General features: G+C 41.9%; 2 protein-coding genes across 2 annotated transcripts; both read left to right on the top strand.

The window, feature by feature from the left end:
• The first annotated feature begins 10,847 nt into the window (after nt 1–10,847).
• Nucleotides 10,848–21,628, top strand: cops8 (COP9 signalosome subunit 8). Its single transcript, XM_034202103.1, has 7 exons — nt 10,848–11,002; nt 11,659–11,729; nt 12,513–12,561; nt 13,421–13,553; nt 19,460–19,567; nt 20,212–20,274; nt 21,075–21,628. The coding sequence occupies exons 1-7, from the start codon at nt 10,910–10,912 to the stop codon at nt 21,152–21,154; spliced, it is 597 nt and encodes a 198-aa protein (XP_034057994.1). The 5' UTR covers nt 10,848–10,909; the 3' UTR covers nt 21,155–21,628.
• On the top strand, nt 13,902–16,631 carry trim63b (tripartite motif containing 63b). The gene has a single exon (XM_034202102.1). The coding sequence runs from the start codon at nt 15,182–15,184 to the stop codon at nt 16,211–16,213; it is 1,032 nt and encodes a 343-aa protein (XP_034057993.1). The 5' UTR covers nt 13,902–15,181; the 3' UTR covers nt 16,214–16,631.
• Nucleotides 21,629–22,883: the final 1,255 nt, after the last annotated feature.

Here is a 22,883-nt window from a genome sequence, read left to right as displayed (position 1 = left end):
TGCAGAGGATGATGTCCCAGGCTCCACACATGGCCTGACAGGGGAGGAGGCTGTGAGTAGAGGAAAGGAGGCTGTGAGTGGAGGAAAGGAGGCTGTGAGTGGAGGAGAGGAGGCTGCAAGTGGAGGAGAGGAGGCTGCGAGTGGAGGAGAGGAGGCTGCGAGTGGAGGAGAGGATGCCACAGTTGGTGTTGGAGCTGCACTGGTAGAAGGCTCTGGTGGTGGGCGGTCTGTGACTTGGGATGGCATAAAGTCAATGTCACTGAAAATATCTCTATTAAAAGGCCAAATTCCAGTGCACGTGAACCCTGCCTGGATATTTGATGGCGTTGCAGCATGAGGAAGGGCACTCTTCACAATGCCCGGCAGATCGTAAATGGTCATTGTGGATCCTGGATGAGTCTTCATCCAGTTGTCACAGCGGCTGTTGATGTGCTTCTTCAGTGGCCCGTATACAGTGCGATCTAAGGGCTGTAGTTTGTGAGAACAGTGGGGAGGAAAAGAGAGGAGGATGATCCCATGGCTCCTGCAAAAATCAATCCCCTCCACAGAAAGGTGGGAGGAATGATTGTCCAGAACCAGCAGCACTTTTGACTCCTGTGAGCTCTTGGTATGGCTCTGGAAGTGCTTGAGGAAGACCAAAAAGTCTTCCTCTTGCATCCACCCAGACCCATTTGCTGTGCCAATACAGCCAGGAGGGCCATTGCTGGTGAAGAAGGGCTGAAACTTCTTCCGGGGGAATATCATCATTGGAGGGATGGCATTTCCCAATGTATTTACAGCACATGCAAGTGTGATGAGAGTGCCCCGCTCTGCAGATGTCACACTGCCGACTTTGGTCCCTTTTCTGGCCACAATCTTCCCAGGGTTTTGGTCAGTTGTGACTCCGGTTTCGTCCATATTCCAAATGTCCTGTGTGACAAAACCATGCTTCGTCAGGACAGAAGACAGGTTGTCAAAAAACTTGTTGACATTTGTTCGGTTGAAGCTTGTAGCCCGTGAGAGACTGGTAGCCTGAGGTCTGCGTATGGAGAGGGTAGGGTGCCGCTTCAAAAACGTGAGCCAGTCAGCTCCGGCCATCTCTTTCTCTGCCCAGGTTTGAGGGAAGTTGCATTCGTAGTTCTTTGCCAATTCATAGGCAAACTTCCGCACCTAAAATGAATATACATTGGAAAATATTTCACTTGTCTGTTCACTAGGCCTCAACATATTTGATCACTTACTTTTCTTTTGTTCAGTATAGATAGCCTATTATTCTACCTTAATGATGTGGACCTACCTCCTTTGAGCTGAGACCATAATACAAATCAGCTGCCTCCATCAGGTAGTCTCTCAAAATCATCTCCTGCTCTGTTGAGAACACCTTCTTTGGTGTCCAGTAGCCTACTCTTGGGGGTGTTTGTGATCCCTGACTCTCCAACCTCAGCCTCTTTTTATGGAACCGGTACATGGTGACATGGCATATATCCAGGGACTTTGCCACTTCCCTGAATGATTTGCCCTTCTCAACTTCATTTGAGGCCCCCTGCAGCAGAGCAAGTGGCACTCCCCTGTCTGTCTTCCTCTTTCTGACATTTGGCATACTGTAAACACACACACACACACACACACACACACACACACACTTTAGGCCTACTGTACAGTATTATATTCTGTTTATTTGTACAGGGACAATGCACACCAATCACGCCATCATTGTAAATGTGCCATGTTACAACCGTCCCGTTACAACCGTCCCAGGACCACCAGTCTTGCTTCCACCCCCTGTGAACCTGCCTGGTTGCTAGCTTGACCCATATTTAGCTAGTTATATTTGTAGCTTACAAAACAGTGATTCTAATAATACTAGTTTGGATTCCTAGACATTTGAACTCAAGACAGTATCCAAAAAATACATCATATCATTTTAGTTAATATTTTACCTCAGAAACACACTTTTGCTGATAACTTACGCGAGAAATTCAAACGTGGCTCTTTTTTTTCTCAACAATCTTACCATCTAACTGCGCATGTGCAGAGTGAGTTTCATCACTCTAGCTTGTTTGTGATTGGAGATATTGAAGGTGTTACAACCAACCCGTGTTACAACTGTCCCTGGTCTCCCCTATATATATTGCTCACAGTGGTGTAGTGGGGATCTTTTTACTGGGGGGGACGCTATTTTAATTAGATCATCCCAAACAATGCCACACAAGTGCGCACGCGCGCAGTGCACTCACAAAACGGGCAGACAGGTCCACAGAAACTACCGGTATGCTTAGTCCTACTTTAGTTACTGTAGCCTACTGCAAAAAGCAGACGGCGCTGCGCTCAACACACACACAAAACCATGGACACACTGGCACATAAGTTACATAAACAATTTATAGGCCTAGTTGCATAAATGCTTGAGCTACAGTATTGCAACTAAGCAGACAGCACTGCTTATCTCTCTCTCTCTATCTCCACTTTCAAAATCTATTTAAAACTCATAACAAACAAACACAATTCCCAAAGTTGTCCTGAAATTAACTTATTAAATTAAAGAAACAAAAAATATAGCCTACTTATGCAAACAACATTGAATCTGGACTTGAAATTATTCTGATTAGGCCTAGCCTACATTGCAAATAAGCAGACAGAGATGCTTCACACACACACACACACACACACACACACACACACACACACACACACACACACACACACACACACACACACACACACACACACACACACACACACACACACACACACCTTGCGTTTTGAAGACTGATAAATCCGAAATGGATGAACAAACTTTGCAGCCCAGTTTCCCAGCTTTGCAGTCTATCCACGGGATGCCTCTTGTTTCCTCCGCTACATCTCCTCCGTCCATGCATCTGGGAAAGGTGAGCTTGAGCTAGCTAGTAGAGATGGCAAATCCGGATCCTTTTACGGACTCAGGGTCTTCTGAGTCAGTCATTGAAGAGATCCGGATCATACGAGTCATTTGAGTCATATGAGTCAGCATCACCAAGAGCGTAGAAATCCTACCGGTGAAAGCGAAAACTTGTTGCATTTCACGAGCATATTAAACTGACGTTACATTAACCTCCGATACACAGTGTATTTTGCTTTAATAAAAAATGTTGATCACAAACAAAAACGGTCATTTTGCGATTTTGCGAATCTCAGTCTGCTGTTGACTCGTGCATGAGGACGAGTCTGCTGGATCTCTGGATCTGCTGCTATATGGTTACGGCTCTGAGTCCGCACGAGTCTGCTGTGTTTTGCACAGTGAGTCAGGATTTGCATATCTGAGTCTGTGAAGTTCCGCTGACTAACTCGTAGGCTACTGGTCTCTCTCGATCATTGTCCTGGATTCACGGATCCCTCGATTTTGATTAAGTCCATTATGTTTCCGGCTCTAAATGAAGTTTCAGTGTAGACTTCTAACAAAATGGTCATGTTGTGCAACAGTCTCCTGCGTGTAATAGCTGCATTTCCAATACGGATCTTACTTGGCAGAACGTTTATTTTGAACATAGCACACAAAAAGAAACAATGACAAATGATAGAAAATTGCAAAACAGTTATAATATATATAATGTCTTAATTATACAATTATTATTATTAAAACACAATTGTGCAAAATGTGCTTTAGTAAAGGAACATATTAAAATAACTATATAGATATAATGCAAAACACTTATTTTTTAAAATGCACTCACTAAAAAAATCAAGCATATCTTCACCCAGTATCTCCACCCATGATAATATAACTATGAAAAATAAGAAATTAATTAAAATGAACATATATACATATTTGGGTCATGAAAACAGTGTGTATGTAGATCTAATCATATGCCCCCCCCCCCCCTTATTTTCACATGGACTGCGTAATCATTGCAATACTGGTGTTTGTATGTGTTAAATGTGTGTAAAGTCGTGTCTTTTGATTTAATAAAACATGTTCATTGTTACCTAAAAAAAAGGGTGATTTTGCGATTTTGCGAATCTCAGTCTGCATGACGACGAGTCTGCCGGATTTCTGGATCTGCTGCTACGGTTACGGCTCTGAGTCCGCAAGAGTCTGCTGTGTTTTGCACAGTGAGTCAGGATTTGCGAATCTCTGAGTCTGCTGTTGACTCGTGCATGATATAGCCGCAGGAGCCGGGAGCTGGAGGAGGGGCTGCAACATGTTACTGTTAATCTCTCCCCACTTTTGGCCACACCCACTAAGTAAAATGTCTTCCCGGCCGCAGCTAAACTCGTGCACATGACAAGTATGGATCTCTGGATCTGCTATGATATTACGGTTAGTCCCCACGAGTCTGCAGGAAGTGTCACTGATCCGCGTCCCCTGAGCCAAACGATAACTTCTGGAAGCTATCCTACTTGCTAAAGGGTAGGCAGATGGACTGTGGTACGTTGTAATGTTATTTTACATGTTATAAGGAGAGTAGCGAGTGACGCAATTTATAGTTTTAATTTGTACGTCACACAAGGTGTAGGACTCAAAGGACTCAGGTTAATGGAGAGGGGAGACTCGTCACGACCAGCTCATTTCTAGGATCCGGGTTAATGATCCGGATGAATCAGGACTCGCCCATTCTTTCACACACACATACGGGTTTTGGGCCGAGGGCGACACCGTACTTCCGGTATCCACCATTTCACACGAGGTGCAAGCAGAATATCATAGTCTATTGCCTTAATCAATATATAGTCAACTCTAAAATACCACATATATGCAATGGCATGATAATATTATTGTGACAAGTGGGGTATTCACCTGGTGTTTCTAGAAGATAGACGTAGATGCTGCCAAAATCGACCGAAGGCCACTTTCGAGAGTCGTTTGTCCATACATCTGCAGGCAGTCTGTAAGGGCAATCCGACAACCCACACAGCTCTAGTTTACGCTGGTAACGACCTAGAGCACACCCCTCAAGTCCAGAGATGTAATCCGAAGACATGCAGCGATTTCTTCGGTCGTTAATTCAGAAAAAAAACCTAGTGCGCTCTGCCTGGCTACGTTAGCTAGCTGTTTATATTAGCACCTCCAGGATATTAGCACCTCCAGGAAAATGGCGTATTTCTATATAGATATATGGCGCGCGTTGCATTGTGGGTAGCTCGTGACGTCACTGTGTGTGAAAGAATCTCTAGCTAGGGGAACGTTGCTAGCATAGCTAACGTTGACTAGTGCTAGCATTATCCACATCTTTAGGCGGCTCTTCTGAAATGTGTACTAGTAGCAGCTTCACTTGTAGCTTCGGTGCTGCTAGCCTCTTTCTTTTTGTGAATGATATTCTTTTTAGAAAAGAAGTCAAGTATAGAATGTTTGCCTGCCTTGAGGGAAAGAGCTGCCGCCAAATCACTGACACACCCCCAGCTCGCCGCGGGGTCACGAGCGTGATGACGAATCATCATTTTTTAAGGAAATCGTTTTTATTTTTTATTATAATTACTGTGAAATGTATTATTTTTTGTCATTATTACAACAAATACACACTTGCAACTGATAACACTGGCAATGATTTTATATTTATTAGACTATTAAAAATAAGATCATGCTCCAAATAAGTGGGGGTACGGCGTACCCCCGCGTCCAACGCCCACTACACCACTGATTGCTCACATAAAATCCCCGTTTTTTGTTGCTTTGTATGTCGGGGGCGGGAGATTCATGTGATTGGTTGTTGTTGCTCGCAAAAAATCCCCAAGCTTTCAGACACGCCCAGCTCCAAGATTTTCAAGATTTTTGAAAAGCTGCTGTGTTGGCGTACCGTAAGTCTCGAGGATATGAGTCGAGGAGGGTAAAATAGATCAAGGGGAAAGGTCCATAGAGGAGAATACATTTGAAAATAAACTGGAAACTATCAACAAAAACCCATACCCATGACAAAGAGTCTTATGGGTGTGATTTTATTTGTATCTGTTTGTTTCTTGTGGAACTTTAGCCCTAGCTTTGAATAAGTCAAAATACAGTAACTCATGTGCTTAAGGACAAAAATGTAACCATTAAAACTAAAACCACTTTTTTCTTTTCAGACACTGCATACAAAATACTAATGAAAAATATCACACTGTTAACTATTCACATATTCCAGACTGTACTACATTCCCCCTATCATTTCCTAGCAGTATACAAACAATTAAATGGTTGTGGGTTATTTTTTCATACAGCTTTATAATGAAAACAAACTGGCATTTAAAAAATACAAATTAAACTATTAAAATATATTAAGCCTTGATTTCTTCATAAGGACTTAAGAGACATATTTTAAAGGAATACAAGACTTAAATAAAATAGAACAATACAAATAGCTTACATCAGATTAAACAAATCAAACTGAAAAACAGAAGAATACAAATGTCCAGGGCAAGGGAAGAAGTAAAAGAGAAACAGACATGTCCTCGACAGAGAGGTCAGAATGCTTCCTAACAAGGCAGCAGATCAGAAATATAACACGGCGTCATGCTGTGAAGCCAACGTGGCGTCAGCTTTTCACACAAAGAGGATCTGAGAACAGCAGGGCCTTGTAAACCAAACTCAGCGTCTTCAGCCATCGCAGAATAATACACTTTACGTACTGCTCAGCTACAAGTCTATTCTTCTCCAGTTCAGATGTATCATACTTTGTGTTTGAATGAGGGCCCTCATTAAGGCAATAGTATGAAGCTGCAGCCTCGCAGACCGCAGTTTGTGGCCTGCGAGGCTGCAGCTTCATACTACTCCATTAAGGGGCCAGGTTTTCTGCACATTTGAAAGTCATGGAAATCATATTTGACCACATGTTTATTCCAAAATAACGCACAAGGATTTATCACACCAACATAGCAACGATGCCTTGTAAACTAAATCTGAGGAACCTTGTTAAACAATTATCTATTGCAGTGTTTAAAGACGGTTTTGGGAGTTGTACCAAAGCTTCAGGTCCTCTTTTTGTCATGAAAAAGGCTCGCCTGCAGCCGGCAGTATATTTTTTTCATGTGGATTGAATCAGAAAGGGTTCTCCCCGCAGGAGAGTATGCTGAGATCTGCACTGTAACACACAACCTGCTACAACTGGGTTAGCCATTGCAGTTGAAATAAGCAGCCATTTAATCCCAGGTTGGTTTTAACCAAGTCTTTGGAAAAGGCTGCTTGAGGAATGAATCTCACTTGTTGGCCTTTTCGACAGATACAAATGTATCTTTAGTGTGAGTATATGGTTGCTTTTTAAAAGCGTTCCCATATACTACACTGGCTTTACATTTCAGTAGCCTATAAAGGTATTAATGTCATGTTTCTGCTCACACCTCGAAAAGCCTTGACCTGTTGGCCTGTATCTTGCACCAGTCTTTCTTTGCTCATGTCTGAAGAATAGTCCGATTTATTCTGTTCTAAAGGGTTTTACATGAGCATGAAATAACTATTGGTACTTTGTTAAGCCCTTACCTCTTCAATAAATGAGTGTCAAATGTATGTCTTTTTAATGGAAATCAGCAGGGTAACTTCTACAACAGCTTATTAAACACTTTTGCATCGTTTATATAATAACTATATTAATCAACATTTGCCATAGTTTGTTCCTCTTTCTGCGACAAAAGATTCAACGTGTACTTAGCGGGCATGTTAAGCTTTGTCATTGGTCATTCATTATCAAATCAAATCAAGTTTTATTTATATAGCACATTTAAAAGCGATTTTTGGTCGAGCCAAAGTGCTGTACATGTAATAAAAACACTTTACTACAATCACAATAAAAGACAATCATTTACAACAGAAATATAAAAAACAAAAACACAGGGACAGGTCAGGAGTCGTGCTCCGCTCTGACTAGAAGGCCAGAGAGAAGACGTATGTTTTAAGAGTAGATTTAAAAAACCCTAGGGTCTGGGCCAACCTCACATGGAGGGGCAAAGTATTCCAGAGCCTAGGGCCAGCTGCTGCGAAGGCTCTGTGCCCTCGGGTGTTGAGCCTGGTCTTGGGCACTATCAACAGCAGCTGATCAGCCGACCTTAGGGCTCTGCCTGGGGTGTAGCGCTGGAGGAGTTCAGTTATATAGGCAGGAGCCAGCCCATTTAGGGCTTTGAAAACAAATAAAAGGATTTTAAAATCAATTTGGAACCGAACTGGAAGCCAGTGCAATGAGGCCAAAATTGGGGTGATGTGGTGACGCTTTTTGTGGCCAGTCAGAAGACATGCAGCTGAGTTTTGGACTAGTTGCAGGCGTCTAATCAACAAAGAACTCTGCTAGCAACATAATGAAATTACAAAAGTGTAATGTAAGTAAAAAAATAGGAAAATAATTGACCTGGACACTCAACACTGTTGAGGTCTGTTATTAATTATCTAATGTTAATATAGAATGTTCTTTTTGTCTGCGCTTGGAAATGAAAAGTAATTTGAGACTTTTGAAATGTTTGACTCTGCAATAGTTTCGGAAAAAGGTTGTTCCCTGGGGTGAAAGTCGAATTTAAAAATTATATTCCCACATTTGGTTGCAATAAAATGAAATAAATGCATAGAAATGTCACACCTTATGCCTGGTATAGAACATAAAGCCTGAGAACAGGAGGAATCAGGAATGCAATCTTTTTTCTCTATAAAAACAACAACAATGACAACAGAAAGTGAAAAACTGTGAAGCACATTATAGTTCTGTCTGTGGTGCCAAGACATTTTCCAAAGTGGAGGAAAACTGTATGCAGCCATCAGCATCAAAGAAAAGGAAGAGATCAAAAGGGATTGAAATAGAGAAATCCCCGGCAGCGGCAGACAGGATCATTAAAGAGAAAGAGTCTTCCTCAGCACTGTCACTTCATGCACTGAATCCTCCAAATATACTGTTGTCATTTATTTAAAGGAAACAACAATCTTAAGGAATCTGAGGGTGAAATAACGGCCTGAATGAGACTGGACCACAACACACTTCTCACTTCAGGTCCAGAGAAGGTCCTCTGTGTGTGTTCTCATGTTGACTTGTTGTGATAGTCAGCAGTCAGTCTCCACATACAGTTCAAAGTCCACACTCAGAGGAGGATCTCAGTGTTGTAGTGGGTTTAGATTAAATACAGGATATGAACAAAATATGTCTGAGGGGGGAGACTGAGAGTGATGACTAAGGCTAAGCTGTCTTCACCGTTGGACAACATATCCCCCCCCCCCTCCAGGACCCTGTCTGCAGTGTGTAGCTCCTTCAGTGACAGGCTGCTGCCTGATGTTTCATAAACCGCATGTCCTTCCTTCATTCAGCGGTCACACCTCTCAATACATAATACAGAGTGTAAAATCACTGATGAGCAATAATACTGACTGTAAATGTAAAACTGTTGAGCAATGTAGAATGATCGAGGGTCGAGTATCTTTTATGACTCAGGTTTATTCAGCAGTAAGTCAAGAGATTACAGTAGGCAGAAACATGACTGTCACTACCCGATCTGGAGTGTGCATGTGCGAGATGGTCCGCCATATTGGACATCTCCGTACGGCAACTCAAGTAGGACACTTGACACAGTGGTTTTTGACAAATCACAAAAATAAAACTCGAGAGAGATGTGTTATTGTTATTACAACGTGGCTTCACTATTATTTAACAACTCTTTTTATTGGGTTCTTTTATTTGGGGTTGAGTACATTGTCAGAATAAGTGAGAAATGGATTTAACTTCTGTTAGACAGCCATATGCCATACATTTTTGCACACATTCACAGTAAATATTTAGTCAGTATGATCGCTGTCTAACAGAATTTAAATTGGCGGACTTACTCTGTAGTAAAGCAGTACTTGCAAATGCCGTAAAGCATGCTACAATACTGTCGTAACAGTCTTAACTCTATAATCCTTATATTTATTATATCGCTTTATCAAAGACTCTCAAAGCGCTTTACAAATACACATTACACATACAGATCATACATGTAATGGTCATCTACTGTGGTCAATACCCACAGGAGCAAATTCGGGTGAAGTGTCTTGCCCAAGGACACAGCGGCCTGACGCAGTGGGGCGGGAGCGGGTTTCGAACTGGAGTTCCCCAACGCCCCCTTGATCTGATGATCAAACGCACAGACCACTGAGCCACCCGTCCCTCTGTATGCATTGCATGCATATGTGACAGGCAATATCTCTATATTTGTACAACTTATTTACAATTTGATAATGTTATGTTTATCTTTATTTGTCTATGTTCACTAAATAAATAAAATATACTGCTAATTAATTTTAACCATGGTGCATTGTATCTTATGACACACAATGATTTACACAATGCCCAACTTTTGAACTTGTACGGAAACAATTCTTCCCAAAACTCAAATATAAGCATCCTCAATTATTTAAAAATGAAAATGAAAAACTAAAAATACTTCTCGGGGAATATAAAGAGAGCTGCATTGTGGCAGGACAGTTTGTCTCTGCCTGCCACAGTCTGAGGGAACCGGAATGAGCAGATACACCAGGTCTCACATCGTATGTATATATATCATATTCTATTTTGTATTCATGTATTATATATGAATGAAATGAATCTGTATTCCTTGTAAAAAAAACAACAACAAAAAAACATGTTCTTAGCAGTTTGTTTATAACTGTTAATTTGTTTATTTGTATGTATTTTTGTATAGATGTTACAACTATACATAGCTTTGGCAATACTGTATGTAAATATGGTCATGCTAATAAAGCTTTTGAATTGAATTGAATTGATTTATTTTAAATCACGGGACATTAGAAATAAAGCAAACATTTCAAAAATAAAGAAAGATAAATAAAGAATAGAAGAAACATACTATAACATATGCTAGAGCTACTACTAGTGTTATGTTTTTATTGTTGCACATTTAATTATTTGAATGTTGTTGGTGGTGTTTTGTTCTTGTTTCTCCCGCATGAGGGCAGCAACGCCTCTGGCGGGCTGCTAATCTACCGCTTCGATCCACAGCGAAGAAGAAGTTCCCGATGCAACAGCTAGGCATCAACATGCCTGCTGCTGTGATTATGGAGGAAAATTATGATAAAGTATTGGAGCAGTGTGAAGCTCAGGAGCTGGAGGTAAGCACTGAATCCCAAAATATATTATTTCTCGCGACAACAATAAATGCTGCCTTACAGGTTAGCTTGAAGGCATGGCAGTAGTGTTTCTGACAGCCAGCCCTGCACCAGATGTAGCTAACGTTATGGCTAATAAGCTAGCTTGTTTTCACTTCTCTAAACCTGATTTTGCTCTCAGTCAAAGTAAATGATTCTATGAGTTCTACGACATAAACGAATCAGTGCTATACTCACAATGCCAGCAAAACAAACAGTACGTTTAGCTTGACTATCTACTGAAACAAGCTAGCTAGTTAGCTTACATTTGATAGCCAGGCGTTGTTTGTGAAGAGAAGCAAAAACTAGTGTATTTATTTATCTGCATAACGTAAAAGATAGTTGCTTGGTTCACTGTAACCTTGTGACTGACTCATTACTTTGAGGGCAACATTGTAAGGTAACGCTATGGAGGCAAAGCTATACTGTTAGCCAAAGCTAAAGAACACACTAACATGATTTAACAGACCGAACGGTATGTCCCAGCTACACTACCACACGCAACGGAGCTTAGGCTATCAGTGGATTACATTATGGATTGATGTGGGAAATACTCTTTTGGTTTGTTGCTAATATGTAGCTTCACTATTTAATTTCTCACCTGCATTTGTGTTCACCAGGCTCCAGGGGGCATTGCAACACCTCAAGTGTACGCTCAGCTGCTGTCGCTCTATTTACTGCATAATGACATGTAAGTACCATTATGTCCTCTTTATTCACACATTACATATTATGGGTAGGGCATTATCTCATTTGATTCTAAGACTTTTGCATTATGTGTTGCCTTTTCCAGAGGTGGAAAAAGTACTCAAATGTTGTACTTAAGTAGAAGTTCCAAAGAGCAGGTATACTCTTTTACAAGTAAAAGTCCAGCATTCAAAGTATTTCTTAAGTAACAGTGCACAAGTATTAGCATCAAAATATAGTGAAAGTACCAAAAGTAAAAGTAGTCGTTGTTTGATTGGTCCATTTCAGAATCATATATATGATATGTTTTATAATGATTGATCATGAAAGTGTTCTCAAAGCTGGTAAAGGTGCAGCTAGTTTGAATGACTTTGTATACTGCAGGGTAGCTGGTGGATTTACTCCAGGTGGAACTAAAGTCTGATTTAACACTTGATTATATTTCACATCATTCATCCACATCTGTTAAGTAACTAAAGGTATTAAATACATGTAGTGGAGGAAAAGTACACCATTTACTTCTGAATTGTAGTGGGGTAGAAGTACAAAGTAAAATCATATTGAAATATTCAAGTAAAGTACAGGTCCCTCACAATTGTGCTTAAGTACGGCACTGTGCTATGACATAGTACGTGGCTAGCTTAACAACTGATACATTTGGTTTGGGAGTCGATGTGTGTGTTGCCACAGTACTGTATCTGAAGTCTGTCAGGAATAACACTGCTGCCTGCTGCTGCCCAAACCTGCACGTTTCAAAGTGTATTTTCTGACCGGTTGGTTCCAACAGGAATAATGGCAGGTATCTCTGGAAACGGATTCCCCAAGCAATCAAATCGGTAAGCATTAAAAGACACAAGGAGACATAGATACACGTGTTTGTCCTAATTGTGCTGCTTCATATGGTAGTTATTAAACGTACCAATTTCCAACTCTAAGATGCTGTTCACACGTATATCCTATGGTATAGAACTTCTCTTCAGAGGCTCAGCTCTGACGGACGTTGCTCTCTACATCAGCACCAATATGATTTGGTGTTTTAACGCTGTGAACCCATATTACTTTCAGATCCATTGTTTTCCTAGACCCTATAATCATAGTGACCTCATGTTTAACTGAAATATAAGTCATTTACACCTGCACCACTATTGGATAATAACAGCCATGCTTTAAAGCAGTAAGAGCTCAGAAATAAATGTTCAGTATCTCACCGTAATAATTCCATAACTCAGAAGAGTCAAAAATACGCAAGTTGGATTTCTTTGATAATTTAAACTTATTTAAAAACAACTGGAAATAAATAGATTCAGCTGACTGGGTAGCTGCATACGACATGTTTCAAAGTGCCCACAGCTGTTGACAATATTAGGGGGCTTCAAATACTAGATATATTGAAATATATATATTTGTACAACCTCTTCTCTGTAAACGGACTACAGTCGAGGTTTCACTGAATCTTTGTAACGTGACTGAGTCATTCAGGGTCATGATTGATTGTCTCTGTCATGATCTGTATGGTACAATATGTTTTCAAATACATTAACTGAAAAGTGTGAAAAACGTTTACATGTGCCGGCTGTTTTATATTTAATGGACAGGTCACTTGAAATGTTGAAGTAGTGTGATTTAATATCCTATCATTTGGGCGGGACTGCATACTAAATGCTTTTAAAATGCCTTTCCACTTACTGTTTACAGGCAAACCCTGAATTAACATCTATCTGGGCTGTTGGCCAACGCATTTGGCAACGGGACTTTCCAGGGGTCTACACAACCATCGCAGCCTTCCAGTGGACAGAGAACATCCTTCCAGTCATGGAGGCACTTCGAGGTAACAATAAGGTCTTCAGTGAAGATTCCTTTGTGTCCTTCAAGCTCCTAAGACTTTTCAACACTTGATAAACATGATATTCACACATTTGGCTGTGACGAAAATGTAGCAAAATTCCATGTTGGGAAATTGATATAAATAGGATATTTGATTTCCTACACTAAAAACAGCTTAAAGGTGGGGTATGTCATTTATTTCAGATACACTTGTTGTTATATTCCATGGAATGCTCTTAACATCCGATAGCAATGAATATCTTAAATGCTTTGACAAGAAATCCATAAAGAAAAGTCATCTGTGGAAGCCGTGGTTCTGTAAAAAGCACGACCAATCATCTGAGCCGGCTAAAGTAACTGGATGGCCTACCTGCCTGTCAGCCTTCCATCTGTGCACAAACTTATCTCGTGCCCTCATTGGTCATGTGTGCGTTCCTGTGTGTTGGAGGAGAGGCTCTGTGAGGAAGTGGCAGATTCTTTCCGGCTGTGTATTTTCACCTTTAAGCTATCATTTAACCCAGGAGAAAATAACATGTTGGAATGTAGGAATAAATGAGACTCTTGATAACACCTTTTCATTATCGTAGCGGGGCATATATGTTGAAGGCCAGTTCAGGTGGTAACATATGGTTGCAGTTGTTTGGGTTCCTGCATCATGTGATGCTTAACTTGTGCAAGAGTTTAAGAATAGCTTCTCCCTGTTGTTTACGGTTCTACTTGTTGATGCCATGAATGGTGACGTACAGTAAGCCATCATTTGCTTCCTGGTGGGTGTGGGAAGTTAAGAGTGTTTGAATGTAAATGCACACATTCTACTCTTTTGCAAATATTTTGATAAAGCCGTTTTAAAAAAGGCATAAAGAACTGATATTCATAATGAAGGTCTTGTTAACAAGTACATTTGTATTTACAAGCATGCCATGTTGTAACATCTCTCAACTTGTCTGACAACAGTCCTCAACACACTTTTGATAACCTGCATAATTGAAGAACATTTACCTACAAATAGTTTTTTTTTAAATGTAACCTACACATCATTTATGATTGAATAATGATGTTACTTTGGTTGATATACATTTATTACTGTCGGAAGTATAGAAAATGACAAAGTTACTACATTTTTGTTGTGATCTAAATAAATGATATCAATGGCAAACTAGGTAATATGCAACAAATGAAACAACACGGCAGTCACAGGATGTTGACATAGACTTGTTTACTAATAAGATTGAGCTCCCTCTCTGCTGAGCCAGTCACATGGACCCGTGTTGTCTCGCTCTGTCCACCACTGATGGAGAGGAGAAGCTGGGACAAGTGACACATGCAGCACTTAGTAGGAGGGGGCCATTTCTGTGAAAAGATCCCGAGGCAGCAAGCAGGCAGGAATGTGTGCTCTCGTTGGTGGAAGCTATCAGATGTCACCAGCTGTGAGGGGCTGGTATAAAGGACAGAGCTGCCACCTCCCAGAATAGATATCAGCTTTTCACAAGCAGCAGCACACGCCAAGGAGAAGCTCCAGGAGTCTGACCTTGTTTTTGGTAACTTTTTAAAAACCAACAAAGGGCACAACTTGTATTTTTCTCTCCTAAAATAAGAAAACCTACTGGTCTAACGCTAGGCAGTGACATTATTATGGACGTTCAGAGGACAGGGTCTATTGTCCGGGCCCCAAGCCCAATGGATAGCCTGGAGAAGCAGCTGAGCTGCCCCATCTGCCTGGAAATGTTCACCAAACCTGTGGTGATCCTGCCCTGCCAGCACAACCTGTGCCGTAGCTGTGCCAGCGACCTCTACGACTCACGCAACCCCTACCGCTTCTCCGGGGGCGTCTTCCGCTGTCCTACCTGCCGCTTCGAGGTTGTGCTAGACCGTCATGGTGTGCATGGGCTCCAGCGTAACCTGTTGGTTGAAAATATTATCGACCTCTATAAGCAGCAGCAAGAAGGGAGCAACAGCGGGAGCACAGAACCCGCCCTGAAGCCTAAAGAATCCAAAGAGCCCATGTGCCAAGAACACGAGGACGAGAAGATCAACATCTATTGCACTACCTGCCAGACACCCACCTGCTCCATGTGCAAAGTGTTTGGCCAGCATAAGGACTGTGAGGTGGCACCTTTAGCAAGTGTTTACCAGACCCAGAAGAGTGAACTGAGTAATGCTATCGATACCCTGGTAGCTAGCAATGGCCGCCTGCAAGCCCTGCTCAACCAGATGGAAGATGCCTGCCGTGCTGTGCAGGAAAACGCTCAGTGTGCTAAGCAAGGTTTAGCGGAACGCTTTGACCTGCTATACGCTGTCCTGGAGGAGCGCAAGACCATTCTACTGGAGCAGATTGGAAAAGAGCAAGACGAAAAGGTGGCAGCACTGCGGGCGCTGTCTCAGCGCTACAGTGAGCGACTGCAGACCAGTTCAGAGCTGACGGACACTGCTGTGAGGGCGCTGGAGCAGGGGGGGGCTGCGGAGTTCCTGCTGGCCTCCAAGAGCCTCATCACGCAGACCAAGGATGCATCTAAAAGCTCGCTGGGGGAAGACCGGCCAGAGCCAGGCTTCGAGAAGATGGACCACTTCACTTTGTCGACGGAGCATGTTGAGGCAGTGCTGGCAAAAATGGACTTTGGAGTGGTTGATGATGATGAGTTTGAGGATGCAGAGGAGGAGGAATAATGAAAATCTAACTAGTTGCGGACTTGTAGAAAAAACTACAACATGTGCCTTTGAAGGTTTTTGACCCAATTGTTTATGGCAGGGACTGCATTCGATGTCCAAGGTGATGGTGGAGGTGGGCGCCTTGCCCATACGTTCAGTGCAATACTTTAATGACATATTCATTGTTTTTCTTAACTCTTTTTATACTTTTGTACTTCTGAGCCAGTTAAATGGAGAAATTGGTCTAGATCATTGTTAAAATAACATGTCTGAAGATTGATTACACATTGTGTTCCTTACATGTTTCCTTTGATATTAGTTATTTGTGTTTTTCTCACTTTGTCCAAATTTGTGTTGAACTGGTGATCAGCTGATCTGTAATCACCAAATGTGCCTTCAATGGAATGTGGAATAAAGCTGCATGATGTTAAGCTCCTATTTGCTTTATTTGCCAAACTTAAACATTACGTTTAAGGTTAGGAACATATAAAGGAAGACCCAGTATTATTTTAGGCTTTGGAGTGCTTCCAACTAAATAGTTCCCAGTCTATGCTGCTCTTACTTGGCAATAGTCTGAATTTAAAAATAAAAGCCCTTGCCATGTGTGCTTTGCCTTTGCTGGTTAAAAGTGGGGGCTATTTTTAAGAGGTGAGAGGGTGAGATGATAGCAGCCCTGGAATAGACTCGGGGAAGGACAGGCCAGGTCCTGTTTCTCCTCCATAAAACTCTGTCCTCCCACTCATGGACGTCTTGCTCAGCAGCTCTGGAGTGCCAGAGGGCCACGCTAAGAAAGGCCGCTCCATTTGCCACACGAGTCATCTCCCAACGGTCAAAAGGCCATGGTAAAAATACATGTCTGCCTGAGGACTGGGTTACAGAAAAGCCCCCAGAGATGACATGCATGGCTGTGTTGGGAGCATTTGCTCAGAGTCCACATTTTGTTTCTAGTTCACAACCAGGTGCGAGGAAGTTATTCAACACAGCAGGGAGTCGGGGTTATGCAGTTTGATAGGTGCTGCACTAACATGGAGTTTTATACTAACTAGAGCAAAGGGAAAGCAACTCTTTCAGTCCTCTGTCAGACACAACAATGAGCAGACAATACTGTTGTATCCACAATATTCTGGAACCAGACCTTTAAATAGTCTGCTTTAATCAGCATCATGGCTAAATGCCAACTTTAATTAAAACCATAACAAAATGATTCATAAATATTTTCAGAATGAGAAACATGTTTTTTTAAAGGTCCCATGTCATGGCCATTTCCACTGATCATAATTCCATTGTTGAGGTCGACTAGAATACATTGTTCAATGTTCCAAACTCACATTGGTTTCTCACAGCATCTCTGTATAGTCTGTGTATTCACTCTCTGTCCTACACGGCTTGTTGGTGCTCCCCCCTCCCTGTGAGCCCAGTGGCCGTCTGTGAGACAGCAAGACACCACGGAACTCAGCCTGGGCACGCACACACACACACACACACACACACACACACACACACACACACACCACACACACACACACACACACACACAACCCGCAGCCTGGCTGGGAGTTTGTGTGTGTGCCCAGGCTGAGTTCCGTGGTTACTCGCTGTCTCGCACCAGTGAGCCAGCTCAGTGTCCCGCTCCGCTCCTCGTGTGTGTGTGTGTGTGTGTGTGTGTGTGTGTGTGTGTGTGTGTGTGTGTGTGTGTGTGTGTGTGTGTGTGTGTGTGTGTGTGTGTGTGTGTGTGTGTGTGTGTGTGTGTGTGTGTGTGTGTGTGTGTGTGTGTGTGTGTGTGTGTGTGTGTGTGGTGTGTGTGTGTGTGTGTGTGTGTGTGTGTGTGTGTGTGTGTGTGTGTGTGTGTGTGTGTGTGTGTGTGTGTGTGTGTGAAGAGCTTCATAACAAGGGGACGGGTAATAACCAGAAAAGCATGACATGGGACCTTTAACACATATGATGAGTTTGCCTTGGTGTATATGGTGCACACATAAACAGTCAAAGAAGATAAATTGTAAGAAAAGGACCAAAAATAATATTTATTTATAATATATCTACTGGCGAACTGGAAGCCTCTTGGACAGCAAAGTGCTCTTGACAAATCTCCGGCCTTCCCCATCACAGCTGTCTTTTCTCATCCCACTTGTTATTGTTACTGCTGCAACAGACTGGCTGTTGGTACACACACACCGTTGCTAGGCTATAAAACACCAAAGGCCATAACCCTGAGGCTTTTACGTGATAGCTGCAGGAGCAGCACAAATACGTGCCGGTGTGTGAGCTTTGTTGGGCCTGCCACTCTCAAAAGCTATCTCCACAAGCTACTGCACCATGTCAAAGTCAGGCAAGATAAAGGTGCCAGCTTTGACATGTTAGAAGTCTAAGCCAGTAGCTGTTGATAAAGACTTCAGTGGTGTGTAGTGTAAGCCCTGCTCAGCATACAACATCCATGCCTCATCTTTGGAATGCTTCAATTAACATGATCTATTTTTAAACGTTCATGATTGTGGAAAGTTGTATGTGCTTATTTGTTTTAGCTCATAAGTTCATCATAATCAGATCACAGTTTATTTAACAACAAATGCACCATTTGATTTCAATCAAACCCAGATGTGAGAAGCAATCATACGCAGACAATCCAGTTTATTTATTTCAACCTCAAACACACTCCTGTGAGTTCTGAAATGGTTTGTGACTGTTTTTGGGGAGAGCAGCAGAAACAGGAGGGGAAGCCTCTGCTTATAACTCAAACACACATTACCTATATTTGCAAGAACAGGAAAATAGAAAGTAATCAAGACTGTTTCTATCTGTAAATAAAAGCGAATGATACGTGTTTATGCTCCGTGATTTGAATTTGGTTTGTGCTTTGGACCTTGCTACACCCTTACACCACCTTTTATGAATATCAGGCGAGAGTCAACGATCATAACCACGTTGAAAACACAATCCTAGTTCCTTCGTAGAAGCGCTCACCTAACATGATACCACCCTTAGTCCCCTCTGTCTGCTAATGATCAAAGCATAGCACTTTTATTCAGTGTTTGTTTTTTCTTCAAACAGCCCCAGGCTTCAAAACCTTGGCCTGTCCCTTGTTACTGGTGTTACTGGTTGTTTCTCACAGTGTAGAACCTTGTGCTAATTAGCAACACAAGGAACATGACTCTGAAATAACATGTAAGTTGCTGTTGCCCCAGTGCTGGATGCTCTTTAAATAGAGCGCAGTCTCAGCGTGCATGTTAGAGTGTGATCTGAATGTCCCTTTGTTGATGCGTCCTTCAGAGAGCACGCGGCAGAGGGCCTACAGTCTGGTGGCTCAGGCCTACACCTCCTTGGCGGCAGACGACTTCGCTGCCTTCGTGGGATACTCTGTGGAAGAGGCAGTAAAGGGTACGTTTACATCCACACAGGAAATGTCACCGTATCACTGTTATTGTGTAAAAAACACATTACATTCAGATCTACAGGTTTAACGGCACTATAGAATCATCTGGACCGAGGTAAGATAGTTTGTTATGCTAACTCCACGGCGGCTAATTGTGCATTATTAATCTACTGGTATAGTTATGTATTGTGACAATTCATGTGTTTAAATCATTCCTTAGGTAGTGGTTTGTTACTGTAGTTCAGCATTTCTTTCTGACGGAGCAAACAGTCAGCAGATGGCTGACATCAAACACATCGCACGTCTTGATGTCAACCTCTCCCTCGTTAACTTTCCATTTTTTAAAAGAACAAAATGTAATCTCCAAATCATTTTTCCCCTTTATGTATTGGTCATGGGATGACTGTTCCAATCAGTTACACAATAGTGCCTTCTGACCATGTTTAAAAGGTTTAGAGTGAAATAGTTAGTCGTTCACTCTACCAATCAACAGGTTGCATGTTCCAGTATCCTCTAAAGATGTCTGACTTCCTGTTAATGACGTCACATTCCCAACCGCAATTTGTACGGTGATGAATTGAATCTTATTGCCATTAAACACACATTTCTACATTTGCTGATGAGGCTTGTGTTCTTCTCCTGTCTTCAGGGGTGGTGAGTCAGGGCTGGCAGGCCGACCCTGCTACCAGGATGGTGATGCCCAAAAAGCCCGGTAGGTGGCAGTATTGCTCTCTTCAACTGTTCACATCTGTTCTGTTGCCTAAACTGTCTTCTCTTCAGGATGAATGCCGAGCCCACCTTCTCCTGTATACAATCAGACACACTGACACTGTTGGAGCAGGGATTAAAAAACAATCAATTATATTTTATTTTCCTGGAATCTCTTGAAATATGTGATTTGCTAAATCTGTTCTTGTTTAAGATCCATATTTCCCTCATCCATTCCCTTCCTTTTATTCTACTGTGTTTCTTTCTACCACATCATCACATGTCCTCACCAGTTATTGATCGCTCTGTGTCCCAAGAGAAAACTTCAGACTTATGCTCAGTGTCCTCTAACAGAGAGGAGGAGGAGGCCTGCTGTAAGCATCCAACATATTTGCTAAAGCATCTGCTGCGCACATGTCCGACTCAACAGGCTAACCCACTCGACATTAATCCTCATGCCCCCCCCCCCCCCAAACCATCCCTCCACAGCACCAGTGGTTCTAAATAGTGTTTAGGAATTTAGGTTGTTGATCTCACACAGGAAACCATTCTGATGATTCTGATGATATGCAAAGAGTAATGATCTCCAAGCACATGTAGGTAGTGTTGTTAAACAGGTCCGGGGGGGGGCAGTGGGCAGTGGGCTCATATGTCACAGTGCGGTTAACTTAACCTGCTGAGTCAGTCTGAGTTAAAACACGTGCTGCTGAGCCAGCAACTTAAATCAGGGAGAAGAAGATCAATGGTGCTTGGCACAAAGAGAATCCCCCTCCTCTGACTCAGCCTCTCCTCCTCTCCCCACAGATCCTCCCCCCGTCTCATTGGTTCCAAATGAGCAGCAGTTGGCCAGACTCACTGACTACGTGGCTTTCCTCGAGAACTGATAACCCACCAACACCACTGCCACACTTTTTCGCTCGCCCGGTACAGAGGGGGATATATGTGTGTAAAGACTCTTCTTTCAGCGATGTACCAAAAACACACACCACCATCTCGATGCATGAGCGCTGCAAGCTCCAAAATGCCTATTTGTGTCACTCACTAGCTTCCCCTGATAACGTTACAATCTTTCAGATGTTGTATTATATTCTTCTTTCTTTGGCTCTGTGAAACTCAGCTGATGTATACATGAATATAAAAGAGAAACATGTTTGTCATCACTGTCAGTATGTGTTATTGCTAAGACAACACACAATAGAAACCGTACTGTGCAGGTGGTCTTAAAAGAATCCCCCTCACACGTGTTGCCAGGTGACAGAAGGCTCTGCAGACGCACATCAGTGTGAGGATTTCAGTCGTCAGGCCTCATATTTTGAACTTCATGTTTTGACGGGTGAATAAATATTATTTTGTTTCTATTTAAGTATTCTTGTATTGCTTTAAGAACGAAGGATGGTTCATTTAAAGGTGTCCAACATTAAAATACATTTGGCCTACCTACAAAAGAGTATTAGGCCTAGGCATAAGGGAAAATATGCTTTTCAAAAATGTATTCCAAATATCAAGAATAATCGTTAAACTTTTGAGAATCAATCAAACTTGGAACGTATGCCTACACTTGAACCATTACATGGGCATTCAATATTATGGTAAAGTAATTGATTGCTATTTTCTACATTACACCCATATAACAGTGGTAATATACCCATAAGACACATTATTAAACCATTGTTTGTGTGTAGCCTTTATTTAACCAGGTGAAGCCGCTTGAGATCAAAAGATCTCTTTTTCAAGGGTGACCTGCAGGACATTAGTTACACATGTAACATAAAAACAACAGAACAACAATAAGGATGACATACAACATAATGTACAGGGTACAGTTTACAAACTCTATTTACAGTGACAGGTACCATGAGTATCAAACAGCATGTCACCCAGCTGAGTTTTAAAATGATGCAGGGGAACCAAAGTGCTCAGTTTTAAACATGTTTGCAGACTGTTCCAATTTAGTGGAGCTGCACAACTAAAAGCTTTCTTCCCTAAGACAGTCCTAGCACTTGGCACATTTAATAAAACAACATCATGAGATCTCAGGCAATACGTACTTTCAATTCGTCGAGAGATCAGAGAGCAGATATAAAAAGGTAGTTTACCCAACATGGCTTTATAGATGAACATGTACCAATGACTGAGCCTCCGTACAGTTAGTGAAGGCAGACCTGCCTTGGCATACAGGGTACAGTGATGAGTAAGTGCTTTACAGTTAGTAACAAATCTCAGGGCACTGTGATAGGCGGCATCTAACTTTTCCAGGCAATGGGCAGGTTCATTCATATAGATCAAATCACCATAGTCCAGCACAGGTAAAAAGGTCACAGAGACTAGCCTTTGTTACACTGTTACACCAGTATTACTTTTATCACACTTATGTTGTTACACTGTTAGTAGAACCATATAACACCATGTAAAAGCAATATGACACCTATATTACACTAATTACACCCTTAGACTCATATAACACTGTTATTGAACCTATAATCCACTTATTAGAACCATGTTGCACTGTAATTACACTATTATCACACCCATTGTACACATGGACACAGCCTGTCAAAATGTATCCCAAAGGATACAGAAACCATTCAAGGGTTGAGGCCAACGTTATTTGCA

Source organism: Gymnodraco acuticeps, unplaced genomic scaffold (genome assembly GCF_902827175.1).
Source record: "Gymnodraco acuticeps unplaced genomic scaffold, fGymAcu1.1, whole genome shotgun sequence".
Taxonomy (NCBI): domain Eukaryota; kingdom Metazoa; phylum Chordata; class Actinopteri; order Perciformes; family Bathydraconidae; genus Gymnodraco; species Gymnodraco acuticeps.
This window is presented reverse-complemented; position numbering and strand designations above follow the sequence as displayed.

Bases quoted from the DNA above. Each gene is read 5' to 3' on its own strand.
- cops8 (XM_034202103.1), top strand. From the start codon at position 10,910: ATGCAACAGCTAGGCATCAACATGCCTGCTGCTGTGATTATGGAGGAA. The intron at 11,730-12,512 runs GTAAGTACCATT...TGGTTCCAACAG, and splicing joins TATTTACTGCATAATGACAT to GAATAATGGCAGGTATCTCT. The intron at 20,275-21,074 runs GTAGGTGGCAGT...CTCTCCCCACAG, and splicing joins GGTGATGCCCAAAAAGCCCG to ATCCTCCCCCCGTCTCATTG.
- trim63b (XM_034202102.1), top strand. From the start codon at position 15,182: ATGGACGTTCAGAGGACAGGGTCTATTGTCCGGGCCCCAAGCCCAATG.